This window comes from Melanotaenia boesemani, chromosome 1, assembly GCF_017639745.1.
Source record: "Melanotaenia boesemani isolate fMelBoe1 chromosome 1, fMelBoe1.pri, whole genome shotgun sequence".
Classification (NCBI taxonomy): domain Eukaryota; kingdom Metazoa; phylum Chordata; class Actinopteri; order Atheriniformes; family Melanotaeniidae; genus Melanotaenia; species Melanotaenia boesemani.
This window is the reverse complement of record NC_055682.1, coordinates 24,294,164-24,321,992: the sequence shown is the minus strand read 5'-3', so window position 1 is coordinate 24,321,992 and position 27,829 is coordinate 24,294,164. Positions and strand designations below refer to the sequence as shown.

The 27,829-nt window shown below is 36.6% G+C and overlaps 3 protein-coding genes across 3 annotated transcripts in view; 2 read left to right on the top strand and 1 right to left on the bottom strand.

The window, feature by feature from the left end:
* wt1b (WT1 transcription factor b) overlaps positions 1-18,313 on the bottom strand; it is a 31,310-nt gene extending 12,997 nt beyond the window's left edge. The window contains exons 1-2 of the mRNA XM_041985472.1: positions 18,302-18,313; positions 15,832-15,841 (exon numbers count right to left, since the gene is read on the bottom strand). The gene's annotated coding sequence lies outside the window, so the exon portion shown is untranslated. The remainder of the gene's footprint in view (positions 1-15,831; positions 15,842-18,301) is intronic.
* eif3m (eukaryotic translation initiation factor 3, subunit M) lies at positions 9,044-14,129 on the top strand. Its single transcript, XM_041985507.1, has 11 exons — positions 9,044-9,178; positions 9,795-9,927; positions 10,192-10,330; positions 10,424-10,547; positions 10,715-10,809; positions 11,034-11,117; positions 11,208-11,307; positions 11,678-11,759; positions 12,167-12,310; positions 12,852-12,912; positions 13,894-14,129. The coding sequence occupies exons 1-11, from the start codon at positions 9,137-9,139 to the stop codon at positions 14,015-14,017; spliced, it is 1,128 nt and encodes a 375-aa protein (XP_041841441.1). The 5' UTR covers positions 9,044-9,136; the 3' UTR covers positions 14,018-14,129.
* A 646-nt stretch (positions 18,314-18,959) lies between the features above and the next one.
* prrg4 (proline rich Gla (G-carboxyglutamic acid) 4 (transmembrane)) lies at positions 18,960-24,477 on the top strand. The gene is made up of 6 exons (XM_041994595.1): positions 18,960-19,442; positions 19,524-19,687; positions 19,776-19,803; positions 21,074-21,215; positions 22,234-22,404; positions 22,506-24,477. Exons 1-6 carry the CDS (start codon positions 19,325-19,327, stop codon positions 22,531-22,533), a joined length of 651 nt encoding a protein of 216 aa, XP_041850529.1. The 5' UTR covers positions 18,960-19,324; the 3' UTR covers positions 22,534-24,477.
* Positions 24,478-27,829: the final 3,352 nt, after the last annotated feature.

The window sequence follows — 27,829 nt, the reverse complement described above, 5'->3', positions numbered from 1 at the left end:
CAGGTTTTAGAACAAAATATGCTTATCTTTTTTAGGGAAGGCCTTGTATATTCCAAGCTGGACCTGCAGTCCAGACTTCTTACCAACTAAAAACATGTGGTGTCTCATGAAACATCAAGATAGACAAAGAAGACCCAGAACTGTTGAGCAACTAGAATCCTTTATCACATAAGAATTGGATCGCATTCCTCTCCAGAAGGGTCCAGAAACTGGTCTGCTTAGTTCCCGGATTATTAGAAATTAATAAAAACATTTCTACAGCTGAGTGATGTTGGGGCTGCTACACATAAAACTGAATCTGTCCCGATTGTTTTGAGATGCTGTTACACCATCAAATTCAACATGAAGTCTCACTTTCAGTGTTTGATACAACATGTTTTGCTGTTCTGTTGGGAGGTTTATGAGTTTTTAAAATGACTGCATTTTTTTTTATTTCTATTTTATACAGCATCCCAACTTCTTTTTTTTCAAACTGGGAATTTTCTAAACTTTAACTATGTCATCATGTTGCATATGATAAGGAGACCTGAGAAGGCTGAATGCCACCACCAAGTTCTTGAATTAAAGAGCATCCTAAGTAGAAGTATCACAACTGGCCTGAGACGTGGAAGACTGGAAGCTCTGCAATGGGTTGTTAGGACTACCCAGAACATCATAGGAACCAAACCTATCTATGTTAAATAATATCAGTGAGGTGAGGAGCCAAAAATGTTTAGACATTCTATATGTTATTTGTCCAAAATTGCTATTGTTATCCATAAATTATCCATAAAAGAAAGACTAAAAGCCTTGTGTTTACATACCTGGATGTTTTCTGCTAGTCTTTAGTGTTAAGGATGATAGTAATATGGAATTTTTCCACATTGAAGACATAATCATAACAATATTATCTAAATCAGGGGTATTAGGTGCTCCATGTACATGTTCATATCACTGGCGACTCAGATATATATAATAATATAATTGTATAATTATATATATAAACTCAGACTATATAATTGTTGAATATTGAATGACTGGGAATGTATGCACAAGCCATCTTTTTTTACAAGCTTTGATACATTGTCATCAGAAAACTAAAGCACTTGCTGGAATCAGATGACACTGCGATGCCTGCAAGCAGTCTTGTAAACTCAAACTCAGACTTCTGAAGAACTTATTTAGAATGTTGTATTTCTTTTTAATCAAACACATTTTATATATTTGTGGTATGTTGAATTTGCTGAATAACCTCTGTCTCATCCCAGCAGGTGCCTTTGTGTCAGGATCAAGGCCAGGCTTTATCAGTCCTTTACAGTAAACCACAGCCTCTTCCCTGCCGTCACACCCTAGCAGCTGTGGCTGAGGCGTAAGCAGTCATCAGAAAACATTTCAGATATCTCTCTGGTGGTTACTGTCTGTTGTCATACCCTTGAGCCATATTCTGATGCTAGTCAAGCAAAAGTTTACGGGATGACTCAAAGGTATGTGCAGTGTGATGGGAAAACTAAAAATGATCATATTCAGCATAGTATTGTAACATCTGACACTTAGGGGAATGCCATTTTACTGCAACTCAGTCCCACAAGATTACATAGGAGATTCAATGTTTAAAATGCTGTTAATTTGCTTGTTTGCAAAATAGTTATCCTGCAACATTCTGGCATGCTAATTGGCAATAGTCAGAAATAATTCATTTGAAAAAATGCACATATTTTCTGAGCAATTAAAGTCATCACTGAGAAAGCTTTGATGGTTGACTGTTCTCTGCCGTCACCATTATATTTATCAGCACAGATAAAACACTAAACAGAATCTCAAAGTTACACTGACACAATTTAACATGCCCCTAATTAGTATTTCTGGGATCTAGTATCTATCTATCTAGTATCTAAGCCAAACATTGCACATCGTGTCCTTGGAACTAATTTGATTCTTTGTTTGGCCATGCCTTGCAAACTCTTATTGCCCCCGCTGGCCTGTGAGTGTGTGTAATATAAACACTCTCTGATGACAAAAGGCCACTCCATCACTGACCGAGGCTTATTCCCACTGCAGTGACTCAATTTATCCAGGCAGGATCTAAAGAATTCCTTGAAGACTGTAACTTTTATTTTTGCTGCTGTCATTAGGCTTAAACGGAGCATTCCAAGTTGGGAGGAGTGAGGCTTTGGTTAGCTCAAAACCACAAACTCACACTGATTGATTGCTGCAGTCTTTGGTGAGAGATGAAACTGGTCACTAACTGATCTGGACGAATAACATTAATGTTTAATCTAGCAATCTTATTTATTTATTTATTTATTTATTTGTCTATTTATTTATTTAATCTTAGGAGAGCTTTCACCATGGATGCCTTGTACCACACAGCTGGGTAAATGTCCAGCTGATAGATCAATGGACAATGCAATCATTTTTGAATGGACAAAGGTAATATTTTGTTCATTCCCCTGAGTCAAAGGTCTGACTGTAGCTGCCTTGTGTGATTGATCATTGACTGGAAGAGGTGATCACAGGGACTGAGCAGCTATCAGGATAGTCGACAGGCGGACAGTTTGACGAATTATGTGCAAACACTAACTCACACACCCTGCTACTGCAGCTACAGAGCTTTTGTTTTTTTTTCAATAAACACGTGGTGTTGGTTTAGATTTATTAAAGCTGCAAAATGTAAATTATGGCCTGTAGAGGGCAGAAAATCAAAGCTCACTTATGGTTTGTACAGTGATAAATAAATGGTGAAATAAGGAAAACAAAAAATGAAAATAAACTCAGAAAGCCTGTGGCAATGCAAGCAAATTCCCTTAAGCTCCAAGAACATAGTTTGACATTTTAAATTAATATCAAATCATGTAAACTGAAGTAAAAACCCAGAGGCATATAAAGAACTGATTTATCTCTATAGCTGTGGACAATAGAAGTCAATCAGTAGGGCCCAGTGGGATTTTGCATGCCTTGAACCGCTGTGGACTCACCCCTGCTGGCTTTATTTGTTTATTTGTTAGTTGTATTTGTGTGTACAGTTTGAGGGAGGTTGAGTGAACATATTAGTAATTAACAAGCAATTTGCTCCACCTAGAGAAATAGGGAAGTTACTCATGCGATGCTCCCTGACAAGGTCAGTGGCTGATAGATGAGCTTGAGCAAGGGGATTTTTCTGAGATTGTGAAGGAAGACAGAACTGTGGGAACCAGACAATTAGTCGGTGGAAGGGTAGGGAGCCATGCTGGATGATGACCATGAGACTGGTTTACATGAATACTCACTACTTGGCCAGCTGACAGGGAGAGAGCCGACACCTGGGCTCAACCAGCTATTAACACACAGTCATTTATCTTTGAGGAGGCTGATCAGGCAATTTGCCAGCACTTTAGGAAGAGCATTCCTACCAAACAAACATGCATGAGGTCAGTACAGATGAACTGACTGCAAACCTACTCATGTACTTTAATAAAAAAAAAAAGACATCAATTTTGTGATGAGCTATAACATAAACATTGAGAGATCAGATCATATTACACAGACAAAATTTTGTTTGGGTTAATCAAATTATTTTAGGTCTTTTTGAGAATCAGCAGCTTTTCAGTTGTTTCCCCAGGTTTCTGATAATAATATAACAAATGCAACTAGTATTGCAGCATTTACACATAACAGAAAATGCATTGTATGGGACGTTATGACAATTTGTTGCAAAGGGAAAACTGGATTTGACAGTTTTATGTTTGATGTCTAAACCTGGTAAATTTAGATTATATGAATTCTTTCTTTGAAGACGGTGTTATTATTTCACAACCTAAAGGGAACATTGAGAAAGGAACTTTAAAAAGCAACGTTCTTGACAAAAGCACAGTTAGCACCAATTCTGCACACATACACCCAGACAAAAATAACACCCTATCAAATATCAGTGCAACTACTTTAGCAAAATGAGAAATTTTATACATGCAAATATATCTTTTGAATACAATTTAGCCAGGTGTGACTTAGAATGATATAAACTAAATTGATTTCTATTAAGCAGATAACACTTTGTGGCATTTTGAAGGCCTTTTATAGAAGACAAAAGACAATGTCTTACTAGCACCTGAACCTTCAAAGCCCACAAAACTCTATATTCTGGAGTTGAAATACACCAGGGCACTTGACAACAGTTGTTAATCAGATAACAAGAGCCTCAGTTACACAAGCACACTTGTGGAGAAATGGCTATAAATTCTTTGCAAAGACAGCATACAAGGGCAGGGGGAGAGTGAAGGTGGGATTTCGTACCAGGCGCTTGACTTCCCAACAGAATGACGCATAAAATGAAACCTGTGATGAAACACTACATCAGCCATTTCCCCTCAGCACAATGTTCAGAGGTAGTGTGCATCCTGATGAATGTAACAAAGTTAAGTTCCCTTTCTGTAACTGCTTGGAGAAATACATGACAAGCAGACTTTCAAGAAATTGTCACGGGGCATGCTATGTCTCCACAGTCTATATAGCCTCAAATTACAGATATTTCCCTAGCGGAACTGTAAGCAGCGTAGCTATGAGATTGAAAAAATAAATAAAACTTAACAGTATCCTCACCCTGTAACACAGCCTGTTCCACACTCTAACTTTGGTAACCCGACTCCATAGTTTTAAGATGACCTCTTGCACTGCCTGCCCTGCTCACCTCAATCATTAAGTGACGTACCAGAGTAACAATACACAGGATCCCATTTTGGTACAGGGGCCCAGCACGTGCATCCACAGGTCAGTAGGGATTTGGTGAAGAGGTGCCCTCTGACACTGGCAGTATCTCCATGTTGGAAAGCTTTGGGTCAGGACTTCCATGGTGGTCCACATAGATGGACTGCAGCTCAATCAGATAACCTTCTCAGAGGATCACCCCAGTAACCCTAATTCAAGACATTTGCTGTTAATCCTCCAAAGAGGATGCTGACACTTAGATGAAAAAGAATGAAAGCAGGGGGAAGGTGAAATGGTTTAGGAGGTTGTCTGGCATCCAAAGAAATGCAATAACTGAAACAATGCAGAATATATTGGACTTTCCAAACACATCTGGACAGTCTGTATTGTTTGTATTCATTTGACCTTATTTGCCAATATGCTATAACGTGTCCTGTCTTATTTGTATGTTTTTGCATGAAATTTAAGGAAAGAAAGAATTGGTTTGAAGCTGACCTAGAGATCCAGCAGATGTACTCGTGGTCCTCATTCTGCACCCTACTGAAACCACCACTGAAGAGGGCATGAGCAGCAATAACACTGAAATCTAAGAGGCTATCCAGGAAAAAAAAAAAAAAACATGACAACTTCACAGGAAAATTCACGCAAGGAAAAAATAGCCAAGGCAATATCTAAACAGGTGAAGAAGCTTTAATCAATTGTGCAACAACTCATATTGGAAGTGGACCAGCAGAAGCAAGTGAAAACAAGACTGCCAACCTCACAGCTGAAAATAAAACTGTCAGCATTGTTTAATGTCAGCTATAGAGCAGAAGATGGTCACTCAAGAATCCCAGCATATGGAAGGAAGACAGAGGAGATATCAGATGCAAGGCCACACATCCTGGGAGAGGTGGCTCCTGACATTCAAGACATTTAACACAGGCGTCAACATAGTGCACCTCATCGGACAACAAAGACCAAGCAGTTTGTGCAGATCTAGCATCATCCTTTTTGTATTAACATGTATTAGAGACTTGGTATTAAGGAAGACCAAAAAATCTAAGTTCCTTCACAGCATGTTCATACCTCAGAGGAAAAAACATTGTGAGAGAAGCTTTGGACATTAGGCAAGAAGGCAAGGGAAAGTAGAAGATGGCTTCTTTCCAAGACATTCTTGCATTCTTTGATGGTAAAATGGTAAATTGTCCTGACAAAACAAAATTCAAATACACTGTCATAACTGCTGTTCCCTACAAGGCAGCTCCTCCCTTAGAAAAGGATTAGTTTTCACTAAGCTTATATGATATTTAACTAAACATCTAAATGACTTTGCTTTAATTTATGTTTGATTAATCAAACAATTGCTTCCGATGGCTCTCAAAATTAATCTGAAACTGCTGATAACCACTTCTGAATTTAAATTTATCTCTCAAATTCATGAGAATATACCTAATTTATTTTCCTTGTTAAGTTTTATTAATCACTTATATTCATCCCAGTTATAAATTAAACATTTTTCTCTCAACTTTTGTCTCTTTTGTCATTGAATGTCAGTTGTGTTAGGGATATTCAAATAAGAAAGCTCTTAAGGGGTTCTAATGCTGGTTTTATTTTACAACAGGAAACACTTTATACTGACAGAAATCAAATTCTGGAGAGTCTGATGGGTTAACACAATCCACTTTAGTCAATCAACAAACCATTCAGCTCAGTTATTAATTCTTCTCCAAAAATTTAAAGGTGACATTCTTAACTCTCTACTAATGGCTACTAGTTTATTATTGTAGGTAAACAATAAAATGTAGTTTTTATTGTCTGTAATGTGCAACTCTCATCCTTCCAGCAAAACCTGATTTAACCTTCCAGCGAAATTAAAACCTTTTCATGATAAATAACAAGACACTTACATTAACAAATACCCCGACAACAAGGTTGACCGATACCCCCAAAGACAAATTTTAGCTACTTTGAATCATAACTTTATTTTGGAGTTATGTATTAAATAACTTCTGATGAATTATTAGGTTTTTTTCCATCCAAATGCCATTAATTTTACATAGTCTAATAGAAATTTATCTCTAAATTATAGGATTGATCTTTATTTAGTTTCTTATTCGCCTCTTCAATTTTTAAAAGATGGCATTCATACACTCCTTTATCTGAGCATAAACAAAAACTGCTGAAACAGAGCTCTTCTCAAAGCAGTGCAGGGATAGTATCTCTCCTTAAAGACAACATATTTATGGATGTTATTAAGAATTCTTTGTTTAATAGTGTTAATAACGACCCTATGAATAAACTTAACCATCTACTTAAGAATATACATATATATATATATATATATATATATATATATATAGACGTAGTCAGATGAAATGCATTTGGTAAAGTTGCTTTTATGTGCAAATGACTTGAGAATAGACAGAGAACTAACATGTTTTGCTTTGGAAAAAACTCATTTTGGAAAGATGAAATCCTTAACTATAATAAATTTGCCACTCTTACCAAAAATCAAAAACTAATCTCAAAGTTTCTGATCAATAGAATTTAAACTGGAAATAATTGGCCAACTTTAAAGAAAAAAACTGATACATTTTTTCCAACAGCTAACTAATGAACAACTCAAAACTTCATGACACACAAATCTGGATATCATCCAAGAACCAATAACTGACATTTTCAATTAATATCAAATCAAACGCATAACTGTACAACAATTGGGGAAATTATTCCTACAAGAAACATAGCTTCTTTTATTCTAGAAACTGACAATGACCAGATTGTAGAAATTCATTCTGGCTTTATAAAAAAAATAGACACAATAGCTGCAGTTTTACTCTTTAGACATAAGTTTGTCAAAGAAAATGTTAAATTCTGATAAGAAGGATTCAATAGGCTATAGCTTGGAAGTGGTTAGACATAAAGGCATATAGTAAATGAGAAAGATGCTGAATATGAACCTGTGTTTATGATGGTAAATGTACTCATCTCTTTTGCATATTGAACAAGAATCTGCAAATAGCTGAGAGTACTTCATCAACAGTGAAAGTGTTGTATGCTTGCTCTGTAATCTGCTCTGTATCACTGTGTAACAATGGCGGTGGAAGTGAGGACCCAAGTGCAGCTCAGGCAGGAGGCAGGTTGGTGCAGGTAAAATGGTTTATTTGTCACAAACTCAGGAGCAGGGAAACACACAATTCTGGGGATCAAGACACAACATGGTGGAGTGGGGCCTTGAAGTCTTGGATTTTACAGATACGGTTAACATTTGCAGAAATAATTGATTAAAAAGAAGTTTTAGTAACCCAGAATCTGTTTCACGCATCATTCCAAATCACATCCTTAACCAAACTGAACTGCTTACTTTCATGTCTGTTATCATGCAGTTTATTGCCAAGCAATCAGTTAAGCCTTCAAAGTTCCATTAACAGACTTTCTTTCCTGAACCGTGGCTTTTGTTTAGGACTTCTCTCTGCACAAATCTCTTTTTTTAGAATAACTGATATAAATTCTGTATGAATCACTCTTTCTTCAAACTTGGTTTCATTTAGGTATACCCCATGTACTTCAACTCTTTAATGGCTCAAGCAACATGTAGAATTGTAGAACATGTAGAACATGAAGAATTCTTGGCAGAATACAATTTTCTAGTCCCATTTTAAGAATTTAACCTTGTAAGACATGTAAAGAATTACTTAAAATGGTTGAGAATCATCTTTATCATCTCTAATGAGATCCTGACACAATCTTTTCTGATTCTAATTTACCCCAAATATAGCCCAACAACAAACACATCTGAGGAAAAGAAAAGGATCACTTCAAAAGCTAAATTTATCTGGAGATCATCTGCTGAAAATATTAACTAGGAAAAAAAGCATTTTCCTTTGCTCTTCGAGTACTGTATATCTAACTGAAAAACACATTTTAAAATTCTCCATATATCCTGTTAAGAGTTTTATTGCCAGACTTACTGAAACTGATATATGTACATTTTGTAAACATCATACTGAAACAATCTCACACCCTCACTTTAAAATGGGAGGTCTTGAACAGATTCTGGGCAGGCTTAAGTTGCATTTCTCAATTAAAGATGAGAGTGCATCTATATGCTAGCTTTATGTGCCATTTCAAATACCCCCAGGAGAACAAATTTCAATTTGTATTCAACTGTACTATATTATATGGAAAAATCTACATTCACAAACAAAGATGTGCTGAATGGTCACTGTCCAGGTTTCCAGGAGTTTATTATTTTAAACCCGTGCATTTTTTTTTTTTTTTTTTTTTTATTGCTACGCGATTGTTCTTCTCATTGGATTGCAGAAATTGTACAAATTAAAAGAAAAATAAGAAGAAAAAGAAAACAACAAACTTTTGACACCATGACCCGGAAGAGCAACTGTGTCACCGGCACTACTGTCTTTCTTTTTCCGCTCCGATCTCAGCGCTGGTGGGAGCGTGGATTTCATCGTCTGAGTTCACAAAATCACCCAAAATGAGCGTACCAGCATTTATTGATATTACTGAAGAAGACCAGGTATGATACATAATTTGAACATGTTTAAGCTTCGGTTTTACCTACAAATGAGACGTTAAATGAAAATACCTACGACATAAGTTAGCATGCTAGCTAGCCGACATGCTAATGTTCTTAGCATTTGACAGCGACTGTACGAGCTGTTGGCTGTGTAAGTGACAGCAAATAATGAGTAACTATATCATTTAACTTACGGCTTATATTAATTTTGCGTAATTTTGTTGATAATTGTTACTGTTGACTTTTTTTGCTTAAAATATTTGTGGTCAAAGTAGTTTCTGTCACAATGCCGACGTAGCAACGAATGCTAGCAGCTTCGCCATTTATTCGGTAAAATCCCACAAACAACAAGCCACATAAAGCATTTTAGTAGGCTAAACATATTGGCTACGTATTTTCCTATCGTTAATGTCACAGATCTCTCATAGCCTCCTGTAACTTACTACGGTACAATGTTTTGTGTTGGAAAACAACAGGTCGTGAATGTATGTTTTGAATAAGTAATGCTTCAGATCTTCTCCCACAGTCAGTTTCACGGTTATAACCGGTAACCGTATGAGTTGTTAGGTTATATTTAACCACAATTATGATATATTTCCACTATCTAACATCTCAGGCTTCAGAGCTGAGAGCCTACATCAAGTCTAAAGGAGCTGATATCTCAGAGGAGAATGCAGAAGGTGGACTTCATGTTGATCTGGCTCAGATCATCGAGGCATGTGATGTGTGCCTCAAAGATGATGATAAAGGTAAGTGACAAACCACACACACATCTTATTAACTGTTTTATTTACTAGACGGGTAATTTCTAATTTGTGTGAACAAAAAAGCCACAGGTGTAACTACTAACATTTAGTTTAGTTTACTGAGCACATTATCACTTCTGTTAAATTTTCTCAGTAAAATGTTATAATGCTTGTGAGTTTGTAAAATGTATTAAAAATAAGGCCCAGTTTTATGAAACTCAGTGAAGCTACCCCAGATGAAAAGCTATTTTCATTACTTCTTTGCAGATGTCGAGAGTGTAATGAACAGCATTGTGTCTTTGCTGTTGATTCTGGAGCCAGAGAAGCAGGAGGCTCTCATTGAAAGTCTGTGTGAGAAACTGGTGAAATTTCGTGAAGGAGAGAGACCCTCACTCAGAATGCAACTGTGAGTCTTTCGTGGAGCTTCTTTGTAAGTCTGTCAGAGTGAGCACTTAACCTGTGAATATATAATTTTCTTTTTTATGTTGTTGTATTGCAGGCTGAGTAACCTGTTTCATGGCATGGATGAGAACACTCCAGTGAGATACACTGTCTTCTGTAGTCTCATCAAGGTGGCTGCCACCTGTAATGCCATTTCTTTCATCCCCACTGACCTTGATCAGGTACATCCATTTATTCCGATTAAAAACACTGCCAGTCTCAGTGTGTTTTGTTTGCTTGTTTGGTTTTTTTTAGGAAGGGTTTGAGCTGGAGTGGCAAATCAGAATTCCTATAGTTGCATTATTGTCTATACAGCCAAAGTCTGACACTTGTTTGTGTCACTAATCAGGTGCGCAAGTGGATAATTGACTGGAACTTGAACACAGAGAAGAAACATACACTTTTGAGGCTGGTGTATGAAGCACTGGTTGACTGCAAAAAGAGGTAACTGCATTCAGGATAAGATGTTTACAGTGGATATCTGAGCTGAAACAGCAATGCAAATACAGTGTAATGTCTGCACTCTTGTGTATATAGTTGACATGTGAAATGCTATTTCTGTTACTCTGTTCATGACGTACAGTATGTGTTTTTGACAAAGTACATTATTTTTATAAATGCACATACATCTGACATTTACAACACTTGCTTAACTGTCTTTTTCACAGCGAGCCTGCAGCAAAAGTGATGGTTGAGCTACTGGGGAGTTACACAGAAGACAATGCTTCACAAGCACGTGTTGATGCCCACAGGTAAACTTGTCAAGCTCATCCAACATTTGTTGCTAAGTCTTGAAAATGCGACCCTCCTTTTAAAAGATTTGCATCTGTGTCCCTTTTTAGATGTATTGTCCGTGCTCTCAAAGACCCCAACACCTTCCTTTTTGACCACCTGCTCACCCTGAAACCTGTTCGCTTCCTGGAGGGAGAGCTCATTCATGATGTGAGTACTGAAGGATGTACAGACGAGACATAGTCCAATGGAAGTTTAACATGTTGTCTCAGTAACTGTGTAAATAAACTCCAACAAAGTGATGGCAGGTTTATAGGCTTGAATGTCTTATCAACACGATTATATGCACATTATCAGTTTAACAGGTTAAGATAAAGAGAAATGTTTTTGCTGTGTGTCTATACACATTCTTTTTGAGAAGTCGGGAATGTAGACTCTTATACAAACTGAGGACGAGAAAGTGGGTATGGACTCCATGTTTGCTTCATAAGTACAGTTGATAATAACCTGCTTGATGCCAACCGCCCATAACTTGTTGTGCTGTCCTATAATGGTGTTTTTCTCTTTCCTTCATTTTCAGCTATTAACCATCTTTGTGAGCGCAAAACTAGCAGCATATGTCAAATTTTACCAGAGTAACAAAGACTTTATTGACTCTCTTGGTAAGTAGTCATGTGGTACCACTTTTATCAAAGCATAGAGAAAATTGTGTACAGGCTAACAAATGAGAGAATTACTATTTGTGCTATGAATGTGTAGTAGGTGTGTTTTGTCTTTGTAGTAAAGAATTTTCAGTCTTACCTACTTTGTGTTTACTTGTACTGTGTTGACTCACAAGAATGTGGGGTGTCAGCTGTTTGGTTTCTTTTTTGTCACCATTAAAATGTAAGACTAATTAAAGCATGTGTAGGATGGGTTCTCAAAACAGGTAATATGTAGTCATGTTTGTGTTAAGTAGATTCCCTGAGTGCTCCTAAATGTAGAATCCATTATTACAGGGAACCTCCCTGAGTACAGAGTAATTGACTGTGACCGATGTGCTTAATGATCCCTGTGTATGGCTCCTCAGGCCTCTCTCATGAACAAAATATGGCCAAGATGCGTCTGCTGACATTCATGGGCATGGCTGTGGAATTTAAGGAGATCTCCTTTGACACTATGCAACAGGAGCTGCAGATTGGAGCTGATGACGTCGAAGCCTTTGTTATTGACGGTAAAAACTAAAATAAGTATTTGCCGTTTCCATTCCTCACAGTTTGGCAGCTTGCACAATTTTAAAAAAAAATTCAGTTCTGCAGTAAACTCTGGTCCTATCACTCGCTAGCAAAGACAAAAGACAACTTTTCTATTGCAAATGAAGAAAATTGGATTGTATCTAGTCATTTATATACAGCAGATCATATTAAAGTTTTTGATAACTCACTATTTACCGCACATTGTAAAATCCAATAAGCAGAAAATAAAGATTCTGTTAGTTGCTGAGGCAAATAATCAGATCTCTTGGTTTATTAGACTGCCCAGAGTTTTTCATATCATACCCTAAATTCTTACAGTTAGTGAAGATCAACTGCAGCATCTTACTTCTAAAACTGCAGCAGCCTAGATTTTTGTGAGATTGCCGTTGCTTATATTCTCAGATCATGTCAGGCAGAAATCAAAGCAACATTTCTTGTGCAGCAGCTTTCAGCCAGTTGAAACAAGCATTTTCTTTGTGTTAGTGATTGCTTGCTTTTTATTTTTATTCTGTTTCATAGCTGTCCGGACCAAAATGGTGTACTGCAAGATTGACCAGACACAGCGAAAGGTTGTTGTGAGGTAAGCAATTTCTACTGTGTTACCTCTTGTAGTTTAGTGGGAAGGAGATAAACTGATCTTAATGTTCAAAAACATTTTTTAATTTTTTTTTTTTTTAAAGATTAAAATTTTTTGTGCTATTTAATAGTGCTGGAAAGAAAGGGGATTGTCATGTAAGTTCAGGCACTTTGGGAGATTTGAGCTTTCAGAAACTTTATGAAGATGTCAGGCTGTACTAATCTTGTTATGGCTGTCTGACCAGAGAGCAGATTTTAAAGGCAAATAAATCTGAACGTTGTCTGCATAACAATGAAATGACACGTTTTTTAAAAATGGACCCCAGAGGACGTAAATAAAGTGAAAATAAAATAGGGCCTAAGATGGAGCCTGGAGGTACCCCGTAATTAGGTGAGCCCTCTGAGATGCCCAAGATGTACAGAAAAACTCCTTTTTCTCAAACAGGACTCCAACCATTTGAGTACTGTGCTGTTAACTTTAACACTGTTGCAAACGTAATAAAATGTCATGATCCATCATAACGAAAGCAGCAGTGAGATCAAGGAGAATTAAAACAGCAGAGGCTCCAGAATCAACAGCTAAAAGTCTTAGTTTGAGTTTGTCAGTAAAATCAAAAGAGGTGAAATTCCAAAGCTGTAACAACAAGAAGAAGGCTTTTTCCTTTTTCTCTGTGTTGTTTGTTTTGATTCTTTACAATGCCAATAATAGGCTGATTAGTGACAAAAATTAGTGTTGGTTGTTAATCTGGAACATTTAATCTGCTCCCACTGGTCAAGAAGAGTATTTTGGGGGTCTGTTCTCCATGAAATTGCTGAATATTTAATGTTAGTAAATGTTCTTCAAATGGCTATTTTCTGTTTAATTTTCATGATTTTTGTCTTGAATCTATATGAACAGTATTTGAGCAGACTGGGAAGCGCTGTTGCATTCAGTGTTACTGTGAGGTGTGACCTTGGCCTTGCTTTTCTGTCTCTGTTCACACAGCCACAGCACACACCGCACCTTTGGCAAGCAGCAGTGGCAGCAGCTGCACGACAAGCTCAGCTCCTGGAAGGCAAATCTAGCAGCCGTCAAGACCAGTCTTCAAGCCCTGTCACCTTCTGCATAATTCCACTTTCTAGACTTAGACTCAACCCTCAATTCTTCGCTGCTTTCAAGATTCTCAGACTGAAATAATCAGTTTTTATATTAAATAAAAAATAAAAGAATGGTGAAGATAACTTCTGAATGCCTGTTTTTCTGATTGTAAGAAATTAAGGTGTAGTTGGAAATGAGCTGCGCAGTAAACACAAATTACATTTTATTTGTATTACAGACTGTATTATGATGTTAATAGAAAATCAACATAGTTTAATGGATCTTTAACAAAATGGTGGCCTAATCTTATCAAGAAGCCATACAGTAACTAATTGGGGACCATCCTCCAGCAGCTCCCTACATCTGGTTTTAGTCAAAGGGCAATATGTCAGTATTCTAGATGAGCTGTGACTCGGAGTGAGAAATAACCGTCAATAGGCGGGTCACTTTGTCTGGGAACACGAGATCTGACGACAGTAATGTGAACCTTAGATGACTCTCCATGCTGAGATCAGAGCTGTTTTACTGTAGTATCAACACTTGTGGTGAAGGCTGATATATTACCTCTGCAAATTTGAGACAGTCAGGTGGGTTAGATGCTGCTGGGCTGTAGTCAGCATGACTCAGTCTTAATATGGCTGAAAGGTTGAAAACAAGTACTTCTGAATAACATTTCAGTTTACCCACACTATAAAATGTCAAAAGAAAAAGTAACTTCTGTAGTTGGTTGCATAAACATACAGCTAACAACTTCAACTTAACTGCAAATCTGAGGTTATATTTGGCCCTCTTACTCGACTTAAAAACTCATTTGGGGCCCTTGTCACTTACTCTAACGCTACAAATTTTAAGGTTCATTTTTGATAAACTAAAACTTAAACCATTAAAGAATGGATTACTGTAACTTCCTGTATTATGATGTCACCCAGGCTCTTTAATCCCATCTGCAGCTGGTTCACAACTAAGCTGCCAGACTTTTAACTGGTACCAAAAGAGGACAAAATATAACCTCTGTTCTTGCATTGCTCCACTGGCTTCCAGTCAAATTTGAAATTGATTTTTAAATTCTTTTGTATGTTTTTAAGGCTCTGAATGCTTTGGGTCTGAGTACATTTCTGACCTGCTCTCTTACACCAGTGGTTCTCTTTTTTTTTTTTCTTTTTTTTTTTTTGTTTCCAAACATTAATTTTACATCAGCCACGCCGCAGTATTTTTCCTTACTTATTTATGTTATATTTGTTTTATTTTGTTTGGGTTTATGCTGATTTGATAAGTGAGATTACTTGAAAGCTCGCTCTAGATACAGGGACTGTGGACCAAATAGATCTGCAATAAAAATAACAATTAAAAAAATAAAAATAACTACCTATTTTAGATTCAGATAGATCAGCTGAAAATAATCTGCTTTACTGACAGACACCTCACAGACTCTGAGACTTGCTGTCAGTAGTTATGATGCAGACTAATAATCATTTACTGGCAGTATTCAGTCACTGCAGTCACACTGACGTGAGAAACATGACAACAATGTTGCCCTCTGATGGTGTTGTGAAAAGACATTGAACAGCACTTCATGACACTGATTATGTGTATTTTTTCTTTTTTAGCCCACAATAGTTTCTTTTTTTTTTTTTTTTTAAAAAGTGAAAACAGCAAATATCCTTTTCAGTTTTGCTGTTGCCTTATAATCCAACTTCATTGGCAATTTCCTCAACCTAAACATCTGTTTTGAGGCAGCGATTAAAGCTAATGATATTTGGTCGGAGTATTAGGTGTAACGGTAGTGTGTTGGAGTAGTTTCCCTCCTGGACTGGGATGAATCAGTACTGACAATAAACAGAGTACTGACACTACACTTTGTGTATGCCCAGTCCTTAATGATAACTAAAGCTTTGTTTTAGGGGTTTCATGCCAGACCATTGTTGATTCTGTGCAGTTTTGTCATTTGATCATTTCAGTCCTGCCAGTGAGATTTAAAATGGGCATTAAAGAAAAGCATTCACTGCTACAGTGTGTTATTTTTCCTATCATAGCGCAGGTCTGCTCAGGCTCACAGCTCACTTCTGTCCAGTTGGCCACAGAGAGCAGCATCTCCGGTTCTTATCAGGGGGCATAAATCACAAGACAATCTCAGGAGCGCAACCTCGTCACAGCCACCTGCAAGGTGGAGAGCAGGGCTGATAGAAAAGAATGAGGCCTGAGCAGTTTCTGGCTTTCAGCATGTGCTGACAGTAGTGGTTTTTCAGCTACTTTACATCAAAGTTGATTCTTTCCTCTTCTGGTTGATTTGTCTGACTGTTTTCTTTTAAAGTAGCAGATTTATGTGACTCAGATTTAAACAGCCTGACGCTGTAGGTTTATCTAGTGAAAGTAACATGATCCTGTCTTATCATAGTCAGATAGGGAACGTTCTGCTTAATTTCCGCTCTTTCTGCATGCAACTCAGGTTATCCACGATTTTAAAAAATAAATATTGTGTATTTATAATAATGTCTTTACAGTTTTATTTATGATAATGTATTCTTTCAGTCCACTACATATTGGGTCGCACTACATTTATTTTTTAATGTTATAGTTAATTGTTACTTTCAAATTATGATTTTACATCAGATATATTTAATGAGCATAAAGTTCACACCAGTAGGCATCCATTTCCTGACCCATTATAAAATATATTCAGAAAGCTGCGATTATCTAGCAGACATTAGAGGCTGTTGTGGGCAATTACAACAAAGTAAGACTTTACCTTTTAACTTCCCAGCTGATTTTTATTGAATGTGGTGTTCAAAAACCGAAAGCATCCTACGTTTAAAAAAGAAAAAAAAAAAAGGTATTTTAATGGGGCCTGAATCTTGTAAATACCTGCAACAATAAATCAACAGATAGCAATCCACTTTAAAAGGCTACGAGAGAAACATATTTTCTACCAAATTAACATGCATTTATTGGTAGTTAATACAACAATTAGTTATTTATAATGTAGTATAAGAAGTATAACAGATGGGGATTAAATCAGTCCTGCATGTATATGTGCTCAGCTAGATTTAAATGGGTCTAGGCGAATTGCACGAGTCCAAAGTTCCAGAATTTTCCGTCTTTTTGTCAAAACAGTAGAGCTAAATGTAAAATAACACAGCTAAATAAAGGTGCTGTCATTCATATATTTTTCTTTTCTTTCTTTTTTATTGTCAGATGAGAAACTGAGACAAAAAAGCAGGCCATTAGGACGATCAACTAGTGGTTGCTCAAAGCATTTCCATACTATCGTTCAGCTCTAATAAAATCCAGATTTTGTAATTGTAGCATCATCTGAAAAGATCACCATTCAAGTGACCTAAAGACAACATCTGTGCAGTGAGTTCAGGTATAGACTTGTACAGAGAAAATAAAAAAAAATGGCAGAATGTCTTCTTTTTTTCCCCCCCACAGTCCACAGCGTCATGGTGAAGAACTTACTTTGTTGGATAACTTGATTCTCCTCCCATGAATGTCTTCTCTTCTCTTTCCTTTCAGGTCAAAGGTTTATAGTATGTCTATGTTGCATTTTCATGGACACATCTTTACAGTGTGTTCATGATTTTGATACAGTCTAAGATGGAACAGTGATATTTTTAATTCCTTTCTTTATGATGTAGATGTTTGTTATTGTGTTTGGAATTTATCCATAAAATACAAACATTCTGCATTAAGCATGTAATATTGTCCATGTTCTTTTTTCCTGGTTAAATAAATAGGATAAACACAATGTATGGAATTCCTTTTCCTTCACCACTTTTTATTGATATCAACATTCCTCTGAGTGAATATAATAGTTTGACAGTAACCAGAGATGGAGTCAAGTACAAGAGAAGGGCTTTCACTGTTCTTCAGTTAGCACCATCCCATAAGTAAGATAATGTTCATTTGCATCCTATCAGCTTCTTTATGTAAACACAGACCAAAAGGCCCACATGCTGTGAAACGCTCCATATAAATAGATTGTTTGAAACATAAACATTAATATTGAAGATGATTTTCCAACCGAAATGGAAAACATTGTTACACTAGTTTTATCCATTCTCACTGGTACTGCATGCTTTATAGGTTGTCTCTAATGTTGCTACAGAAACTATTATTAGCACTGGTCAAGCAGAATCTGTTGTAAATAATTTAACTGCATATGAAATTGTGAAAATGACTCTCAAGTCTATTGCACAACGTTTTTCAAATACAAGGCCTATGCATGGTGGTGCAGTCACAAGCTTTTATGAGACCTAATGCAGAGATCCCACACGATAGCATTGTGTTACAACATTACAAACATGGAAAAAGACACGGAGCCATGTTCAGGCAAAGTTAATGCATTTGTTCTTTTAAAGGGTCACAAATCAAGGCAACATTTAAATCCCACTAACTCTTAATTTCCAGCTAAACCCCCATCTCATGTGACAAAACACAGACCATGGCACTTGGCAATTACTTCTGAAATGGAAGTAAGTGTCATCGATTTCAGCCTGTGGAGCTCTTTCTTAAAGTTATTCCTTCATTTGATGTTTTTAAGATGTAAATAGACAGCGCTATCAACCAACAATGTCAAAAACCTACCAAAGGATTTCAACTGGGTTTTGGGTTGTTTACTGGTGAAAGCCACATCATCATATGTGATGAAAAAAATGAAAAAGAAAAGAAATACAGACCATGTCAGTTTTTGTTAGTCAGACAAGTGACAGTAGTGAACTGCGCGTTTTTTATGTTTTTTTGTCCCCTTTTTCATTGTCTTTGCCTCACGCAAACTTTCGAGATCAACAAATTTCTTATAAGGATCCTCATTTTATGTAATCAGTCTCAGGGTCAAAGGTGACAAGAAGGCTATTTAACACATCAGTATGACTCACTGTGTCTTCAGCCGCCATCTAGCGTCCAATTTATTTAAAGTCTATTTAAACGTAATCCAGGTGAATGTGTTCGATTGATCTAGTCTTGGAGGTAGGCTAGGCGGAGCTTGGGTTTTACCTGTAAACAAAAGTTTCTTTTTATAGCTACCGTAGCTGTCTTACTGGACGTAGAGACGACTTCCGCTTAAATCGTATTTTTTTTAATACAAATGTGGAGCTGTATAAAACTTATGACAGGAGATTCACACATTTGTGAGTAAAGTTGGACGTTTGCCGACCTACCTTATCAGCTTCGGGAAACACACCTGCCGCTCCTTCTGATAAATTTCAATTTGCTGGTGTTGAACTCTGCCCATCATTATGCGAGACGTTTCTAAATAGATCATGTAAACTAGAAGATCCTAACTCGCTAAAGGAGCAGAGTGGGCTCTAAATGGTTCTCTGTTCTGTCAGTTAATGTACTGATGGTCGTTTCCAGGTGCATTATGTTGTTTCACCTGTTAATACTCCTTCAACTTTTGAGCTGTGGACATCTGGCCTGTATGAGGAGGTTACTTTCGAAACATGAAGGAGACCAAGAAGGTGGGATATTCTTCAGAATTAATTAAAATGAATTCGCTAGATCCATCCGGATATTTACATGTCTCATCTCTTCGTTTATAGTGTTTGTAAGTGACGGGGAAGCAAACTCGTTCCTGGGTCGCCACCTGCTGTTCAACCGGTTTGACTTTGAAATGTTCGTTCCTGGGAATCTGGAGAGGGAGTGTTACGAGGAAGTCTGCAATTACGAGGAGGCCAGAGAGGTCTTTGAAAACACCCCTGATACAGTTAAGTCATACCGTTCAGTGTCATTTAAGTTAACAAATACATCTCACCAGATTAACCGTGGTAATTACTTCTTCTTCATTTTTGTAGAATGACTTCTGGAAGAAATACACAGAAGGTAAGCAACAGATTATATATTTGAAAACTAAATAGAGAACTTTTTGCACTAGTTGCCTTGGTGTGCCTGACTTTTTCATTTAGGTGCACCCCAACTTTTACAGCATCACTCTCACCAACCCATTTTAATACAGTTTAAGGATTGTCTTTTAGTCATTACACATAAACATGGATGGTTATTGTGAACAATAATGAGGTTTAGAAAAACATCTTTATTTGAAACATGAACGCTAAGTAGAAAAAAGTGCTAGCTTCATAATACTAAATGAAACTAAAACTTTGCAAGGTTGTGCTGCCTTTGGTAAACTTCCCTCCTCTGGAATTAACGTTTTTCATGATAATTAACTACTTGGACCTAATTTTTTGTGAATGGCAACTCCTCTTCGGCTATATTATATACCTTTCTGCTAAAACAGCCTGAAACATCCAGGGTTTTGGTTGGTTTTGTTTAATGCACAGCAGCCATGATTAATATTTATTTTCTACGGATCTTCTCCCGGACAGCCTCCAGGTGCAGCTTAAACACAGAGTGAGTTTGATAGAGGCTGTCTGCGTTTGCTAGCAAGACTTATCTGCTAGTATATTCTCACTGGTGCTACCAAGGAAAAAGTCACACTTAATGAATTTTTGGCCATACATGCATGCTAGTACATTACCCTAGAATACATAAATTTTTACCAAGGATGTGTAGGATGGTACCACACAATGTGTGAAATATTACCACAGGATGCATAGCCCAGTACCACAAAATGTAGGACATATAGTACTGCCCCAGGATTTTAAGTACATTATCAGAAAATGTATAGTAAAGCAGAATCAGAGATACAATACTGCGGTAATCCGGAGGTCCTGAAATACCATACACAGCTTTGAGTATCACAGGAATATCCTTCAGGAGTATGTGGTGCAGTACCATGAAACATTAGTTATCAGTTTTAGTGTAACTAAAAGAGTATAGAGTATTTTACTAAGTGGATTCTTTCATAGTTAATTGTCTTTGTATATGACAGATCATTTTTATACTGTGTCATCAAGAATATTGTTTGTAGGCACAAGTAATTAGTGCTTGTATAACTTGTTTTACCACTTGTTCAGTATGGTTCAGTTGCTTTGAAAATACAGTATATGTTACATCTTTTATCCAAGGTGTTGAGCAAGTTTATTATTATTATTATTAGTAGTAGTAGTAGTAGTAGTAGTAGTATTTCTTGTTATCATGAGACAAGTTGGAAACAATCCAGTGACTTTCTTTGGCTTGTGATGACCCACAGATCAAGGCCAGCGCCCTTCTCGGATCGATGTTGTTTCTCTTCTGGTGGGAATTATTTCCGCTGCAGTGGCCGCTGTTCTCATTGGTATCTTGATATGGTATTTCTGTCGAGGCAAATGCAAAAGTGACTTAAGCCATCAGAGGTGAGTCAGAGGAAATATGTTATACCTGCACCTTTGGACTTCCGTATAGAGCCATAGCACCTCTGAAGGGCCACCGACACTTTAACAAATTGACCACTGAACATTTTAGCACCTTTTTGTGTAAAAGCACAGATCCAGTCCCATGTCACACCTTTTAAAGGCTTAATCAACCACTTGACAACAAACATCATGGGCCTAATACATAAATGATCAGATAAAAACATGTACATCTTTTGCTACTCACACAAAATTGTCCTTGAGAATGTGCTAACCTGTCACATTCTTCAGACCATGCCTACAGTTTTTAGAGCAAATTAAGCATCATATCATGGGGTGGGAATGAAACAAGAGGTGACATTTTATAGGTTTTATAGGTCTGTTCTTCTTGAGTGGACATAAATGCACACACCTCTGTTAAATTAACAGGTTGTTGTAATGTTACAAAAGAGATCTATAACTTGTACAGGTTATACAAGGTGAAAACATACAAATTTGTTAAAGAATACAATTATCTTTTAAATTGAAGTTTTATCTGAACCATGTATTTCAATATTAGACATTTTAGGAACAAAAGCTCGACTTGAAACTGCAGTCTTTCCAGAATTTTTGCCACTATTTTTAGTGCAACTTTCTCGAAAGCGAGCCAAACCATAATGCATTTTAATTCTCTGTAATAAAATCAACAGGCATATATAACATTTGCATTTGGAAATTTATCTAAATAAAAAAAAAAAAAAAACCTTGTTTCTCTTCATCAGACTTGACCCATAAAGACCCACCAACCTCTGATTTTTGCAATTTATATCCCAACATTACATATTTAACTAGCTTAAATATCCAAACTTTTACCTTTTTTTAAAAAAAAATAAAAATGACTTGTACAAATAAAAGAACAGCCTTAAATAATCTGTTGTGGTCAGAATTGTCCTTGTAAATAGTGGTGAAAAATGAACACTCATTTTATGAATGTACATTACAAGTGAACAACGTAATGCTAACACTTGCACTTCACTCACAGCTCCGTTCGAGCACGGCCTCAGAGGAGTAATGCTTCCATAATAATGCAAAGGTTTGAAGAAGTCTCCCTACATCCCATGCTTCCTCCAGCAGAGTCCCCTGATCTACCCTCCTATGAACAGGCAATATCAAGAGGTGGACAGCATGACGCTCCACCTCCTCCCTATCCTGGGTAACGTAGCGTATTCTTCATTTGTTGTATTAAAATATTACACACAGATAATGCACATTACTTTATGATATATGATTTTTTTCTTATCTTTTTAATTTTAGCTCAAGACCAGGGAGTGTTCGGCAGTAGTATCCTCAGGACGACGTATGTAACTGACAACATAAAATGGACGGTATACAGCTAGCATCTATACTGTTATTATTAGATTTATTGTTATTGTTAGATTTTTTTTTTTTTTTTTACAAATATGATCCCTCTGGCTAAAAATGTCAAAAATAAGAAACAAATTGTGGCAAGAAATTAGGTTAGATGTGTTAACGATAATTTTTTCATGTATTTATTAGTAGTTTTTTTTTCCTTGTAACATTTTAATGAAGAAAAATCCCATGTCCAGAGTTTTTAATACACTCTCATTAATTAGTTATGACTGTACATCACTTCAGCAACCAGCCTGTTATCATACTTCTTTCTTTCTCTCTCCTCATGTCTCTTAATGTTTCTCCTGTCTTTTGCTGAAATGCACATATTTTCAGATCAATCAACCACAATATTGATTAGCACAAGGTTTTGTTTTCCCCAGGTGGCAAGCTAGTTTTGGATCTTTTTTTGTGTTCTTTTTCAGCCTTTTTTCATCTGTGCAATTGCATTTGTGTGCAGCTTGAAGAGACCTCCCTACAGTGACATACTTATGTGGATTTTTTTTTTAATTTATTCTGGTATTATCTGTTGATATTTGCATATTTTCTCTTTTAATTTATATATTATTCTGGAGTGTCCAGTGGACAGGCTGCCTTGAGTAGTTGGTACAAGATTCTCCACGGTTCTTAATGATGCTTTTTGGAAAAGAGAACACATTAAAATCCAAGAGAAAAACATCAGGTTGTCTGCTGAAAAATGTAAACAGCTGTGGACCTTCCAACAAGACGGTGATCTAAAAAGCAGAACCAAAGTTGTCATGATATGGTAAAGTATGGTAATTTTAGCAATTCAGAGTGGCCAGCCTACAGTCCACACATGAATCTGTGACAAAGAAGCCTTCTGACCTTAGACATGGTGATTGTTGCCTATTGTCAACTGGTTGGAGGAATGATTATTGAGTTTACAGAAATGTGAATTTGATGTTTTCTTTTAAAAAGTGGAAGAGGGAAACAATGACAAATAATTCTCATTGGCATCTCTGATTCAACATCTGGTCATAGTTTGTCACTAGCATATAACCAGAAGAAAGTTAATGGTATAATAAAAACCATGCCTCAAAATCTGGAACTAAATTGTTGTGAACTGAACTTCCGTCTTTTCTTTTTGTGTTTGTGTCTTTATGGGACTTTTTATCACAACTATATGTTCATTTTTAACACTCCTGAAATGTATTGGTGTGTCTTTCTCTGTTAAGTTTGTACTTAGACAGGATTACAACTCATGGCACAGGAGAGAAGGATTTTAACGTTGTCATACAGCTTTTCCTACAGGAGGAAAACCTGTAGTTAATACTCCCATAAAGAAAATGCTACAAGTCTCTTTGATGTACTTTTTGCTTTATTAGGATTATTATATTGTAGTCTTATACCTTTTTTTTTTTCATTGCTTTACAATGTGTGAGTAATGTATGTATGCTTCAGCAACTGAAGAGTTCCTCTTATGTGAGGTTGTTGTTTTCACTTCAGCATCTTTGCTGTGATAGATGAAGAAATTTAAGCTTGAACGGAGGGAGGCAAAAGTTTAACTTAAACGGTTTTCCAATATTTTAATTTGTGCTAAATGTTTTGTTGTTTTTTTTGCTGAATTGCAACTAGTTATAGCAACGTTAAACTAGAATTAAAATGATCCCAATCGCTGTAAATGGTGCAGCACTGTAGTTTGAACCTAAAACTGTGATTTGGATGAGCATTTCATTTAACTTAAGGAATTAGAAGAGTTGATAATTTATGACGTCTCTGTGTGTGATTTGCAATTTCATAATGCTTTCTTGTAGCCAGAGTGCACTACAGAACTGAATTTTGAAGCTGATCTGAAACAGCATTACTTGATTTTAAAATCTTTTAAAAGTTTTAAATAAAGTTTATATTTTACTTATTTTTTTCATCCTTTTTTAATCTGTGTAATTGCATTTGTGTGCAGCTTGAAGAGATATCCCTACAATTACATACTTATGTGGATTTTTTTTTTTATTTATTCTGGTATTATCTATTGATATTTGCATATTTTCTGTTTTAATTTATATATTATTCTGGAGGTAAGAAAACAGGCCCAACGGTGTTTCTAAATATCACCAGTTGATATAATGAATTTGTTCCATCATTATTACACTTTGCTCTTTGTTCAGATTGTTTATTTAAAATATACCAAATAAATTTTATAGTTGCTGTTGGATGGATTATATTACAGATAAACAGGAAATGTGTCCATGTCCTGTATTTCCTATAAAAGCAGTTATTGCAGTTCATGTAACACTGTTAATTATCGCTCTAGATATTAAAGGTATTTGTGTATTTTAATATGACTACAGTCATACTTTCAATGTACCAGACATAATAAACATAGTGGACCTGTTATTGGGCCAACATCTGTTGCTTACCATGGTGTTCTCTGACCTAATACACTGTTTCCTCACTTTCCTGATAAACAGCACAGTATTCCTGAAACTAGACTTGCTTTTATATAAACCATTCTAAATGCAGTTTTTAATTAAGGGCTATGCTAGATGTTGGCATGTATGCAGTTCCAGAAATGAAGGAAGGGAAGGGATGGTATCAGCACCTGTTGTCACAATAGAGATAATCTTGGTGTGCTAAAGCATGTTCCTAAAGGGAGTTCTTTCATTTTATTAATGTTCCTGTTTACTGGAAATCCTTCTATACAGGTGCTTGTCATAAAATTAGAATATCATGAAAAAGTTTATTTCAGTAATTCCATTAAAAAGTGAAACTTGTATAATGTAAACATTCACTCCTCACAGACTGACATATTTCAAATGTTTCTTTTAATATTGATTATAACTGACAACTAATAAAAACCCCAAATTCTCAGAAAATTAGAATATTAAGACCGATACAAAAAAGGATTTCTAAAAATGTTGGCCAACTGAAAAGTATGAGCATGTACAGCATTCAGTACTTAGTTGGGGCTCCTTTAACCTAAATTACTACAGCAATGTGGCGTGGCATGGAGTCCATCAGTCTGTGGCACTGCTCAGGTGTTGAGAGCCCAAGTTGCTCTGATAATGGCCTTCAGCTCTTCACCATTGTTGGGTCTGGCGTATCACATCTTCCTCTTCACAATACCCATAGATTTTCTACGGGGTTAAGGTCAGGCCAGTTTGCTGGCCTGTTAAGAACAGGGATACCATGGTCCTTAAAACAGGTACTGGTAGCTTTCACACTGTGTGCAGATGCCAAGTCCTGTTGGAAAATTAAATCTGCATCTCCATAAAGTTGGTCAGCGGCATGAAGGATGAAGTGCTCTAAAACTTCCTGGTAGACGGCTGCGTTGACCGTGGACCTAAGAAAACACAGTGGACCAACACCAGCAGATGACATGCCACCCAAACCATCACTGACTGTGGAAACTTTACACTCCACCTTAAGCAACATGGATTCTGTGCCTCTCCTCTCTTCCTCCAGACTCTGGGACCTTAATTTCCAAAGGACATGCAACATTTCCTTTCATCAGAGAACATAACTTTGGACCACTCAGCAGGCTGAAACCCATGTCTTGCATACGTCTGTGTGTGGTGGTTCCTGAAGCACTGACTCCAGCTGCAGTCCACTCTTTGTGAATCTCCCCCACATTTTTTAATGGGTTTCGTTTCACAATCCTCTCCAGTGTGCTTGGACACAGAGCTCTGTGAACAGCCAGCCTCTTTAGCAATGACCTTTTGTGTCTTGTCCTGCTTGTTCAAGGTGTCAGTGGTCGTCTGTTGGACAACTGTCAGGTCAGCAGTCTTCCCCATGATGGTGTAGCCAACAGAACTAGACTGAGAGACCATTTAAAGGCCTTTGCAGGTGTTTTGAGTTAATTAGCTGATTAGAATGTGGCACCAGATGTTTTCAATAGTGAACCTTTCCACAATATTCTAATTTTCTGAGATACTCAATTTGGGGTTTTCATTAGTTGTCAGTTATAATCATCAATATTAAAAGAAACATTTGAAATATGTCAGTCTGTGAGGAATGAATGTCTACATTATACAAGTTTCACTTTTTGAATGGAATTACTGAAATAAATCAACCTTTTAATGATATTCTAATTTTATGATGAGCACCTGTAAGCTACCAAAGCCTTCCACAAATGTGATCTTTGAGAAATGAAAATAAAATTGGCATTATTGATGTTTGCATTGCAAACTGTGGAATCCTAAATTCTGCTTTGAATTGTTGTATTGATTTGAAATCATTCACTACTGTCTGATAAACATTAGGTTATTTATAGTAAAAAGTTGATTTTGATTTTGAACAATGTTATCATCCTGGCTGGGGTTTGTTGTAGCTCAAGAGGTAAAATGGTCATTACTAGTTGTAAGAATATTTGACCCCATTTTCACTAGAACATGTTGCTGAATCCCACATTTCCCCTGATGTGTTGTGCATGTGTTGCTGGGGGGATGGGGGGAAAGCTTAAATGAATAAAAGTAAAATTGGTCTTGCATACCTGCTCCATCCTTTTCAGGGTCATGGAAAGTTGTTTGAGCCTACATCAGCTGTCATTAAGTGATATGAACCGTAACTGAGTGACAACCTATTTGCAAAGCATTTGGATTTGCCCTGACCAATCTATGATTACCTACTGATCATTTGTATGTTCTAGTATTATTCATGGGTTAAGAATATACAGTAAACCTGTTTGTGGCACTGTGGAATATTTCTTTTAATGGTGAAAAAACTAGGTTCTGTCAAGTAATTTATTCACTGTCCCTTGTGGGAAATTTGGTTTACAGACAGGTCCTCATAGAAAACATTACCACATCAAACAATAAAATCTCCACTCACTCCACTGTTATCCAAATATTTAAATAATAGAATTAAGGCTGAAATGACAGTTAAGTTAATTTTAGGAAATCAAAGTAGACCAGTGTTTTCTGTATTCTGGTTTTGAACGTTTATATGGTGTGAGAGATGTTTGCAACAGTAAAATTGGAAAAATAAAATAAAAACTATGTTGACTCCCCATATTTTATGTCAACTGCTTTGTTTAGGTGAGAAACAACATTCAGGATAATATCAATTGAGAAATAACAGGAAATTTTGAAAGATGATGATTTTTACATGGGAGGGACAAAAACCGCAACAACTTTATACCCAATTTATTGCATACAGGAGAACGTTAATCATTCAAAATCAGCGCCACACCCTAAAGCAGCGTGGGGTTGCTTTGCGGTGGTCACGTGATTGATTCCGCGTGGCGAATCAACCACTGGATCAACCTTACC

Excerpts from the sequence above, each read along its gene's own strand:
- eif3m (XM_041985507.1), top strand. The coding sequence starts at position 9,137 with ATGAGCGTACCAGCATTTATTGATATTACTGAAGAAGACCAG. Across the intron at positions 9,179-9,794 it reads ATATTACTGAAGAAGACCAG|GCTTCAGAGCTGAGAGCCTA; the intron begins GTATGATACATA and ends CTAACATCTCAG. Across the intron at positions 11,308-11,677 it reads AGGGAGAGCTCATTCATGAT|CTATTAACCATCTTTGTGAG; the intron begins GTGAGTACTGAA and ends CTTCATTTTCAG.
- prrg4 (XM_041994595.1), top strand. The coding sequence starts at position 19,325 with ATGGTCGTTTCCAGGTGCATTATGTTGTTTCACCTGTTAATACTCCTT. Across the intron at positions 19,443-19,523 it reads ACATGAAGGAGACCAAGAAG|TGTTTGTAAGTGACGGGGAA; the intron begins GTGGGATATTCT and ends CTTCGTTTATAG. Across the intron at positions 21,216-22,233 it reads AGTGACTTAAGCCATCAGAG|CTCCGTTCGAGCACGGCCTC; the intron begins GTGAGTCAGAGG and ends CTTCACTCACAG.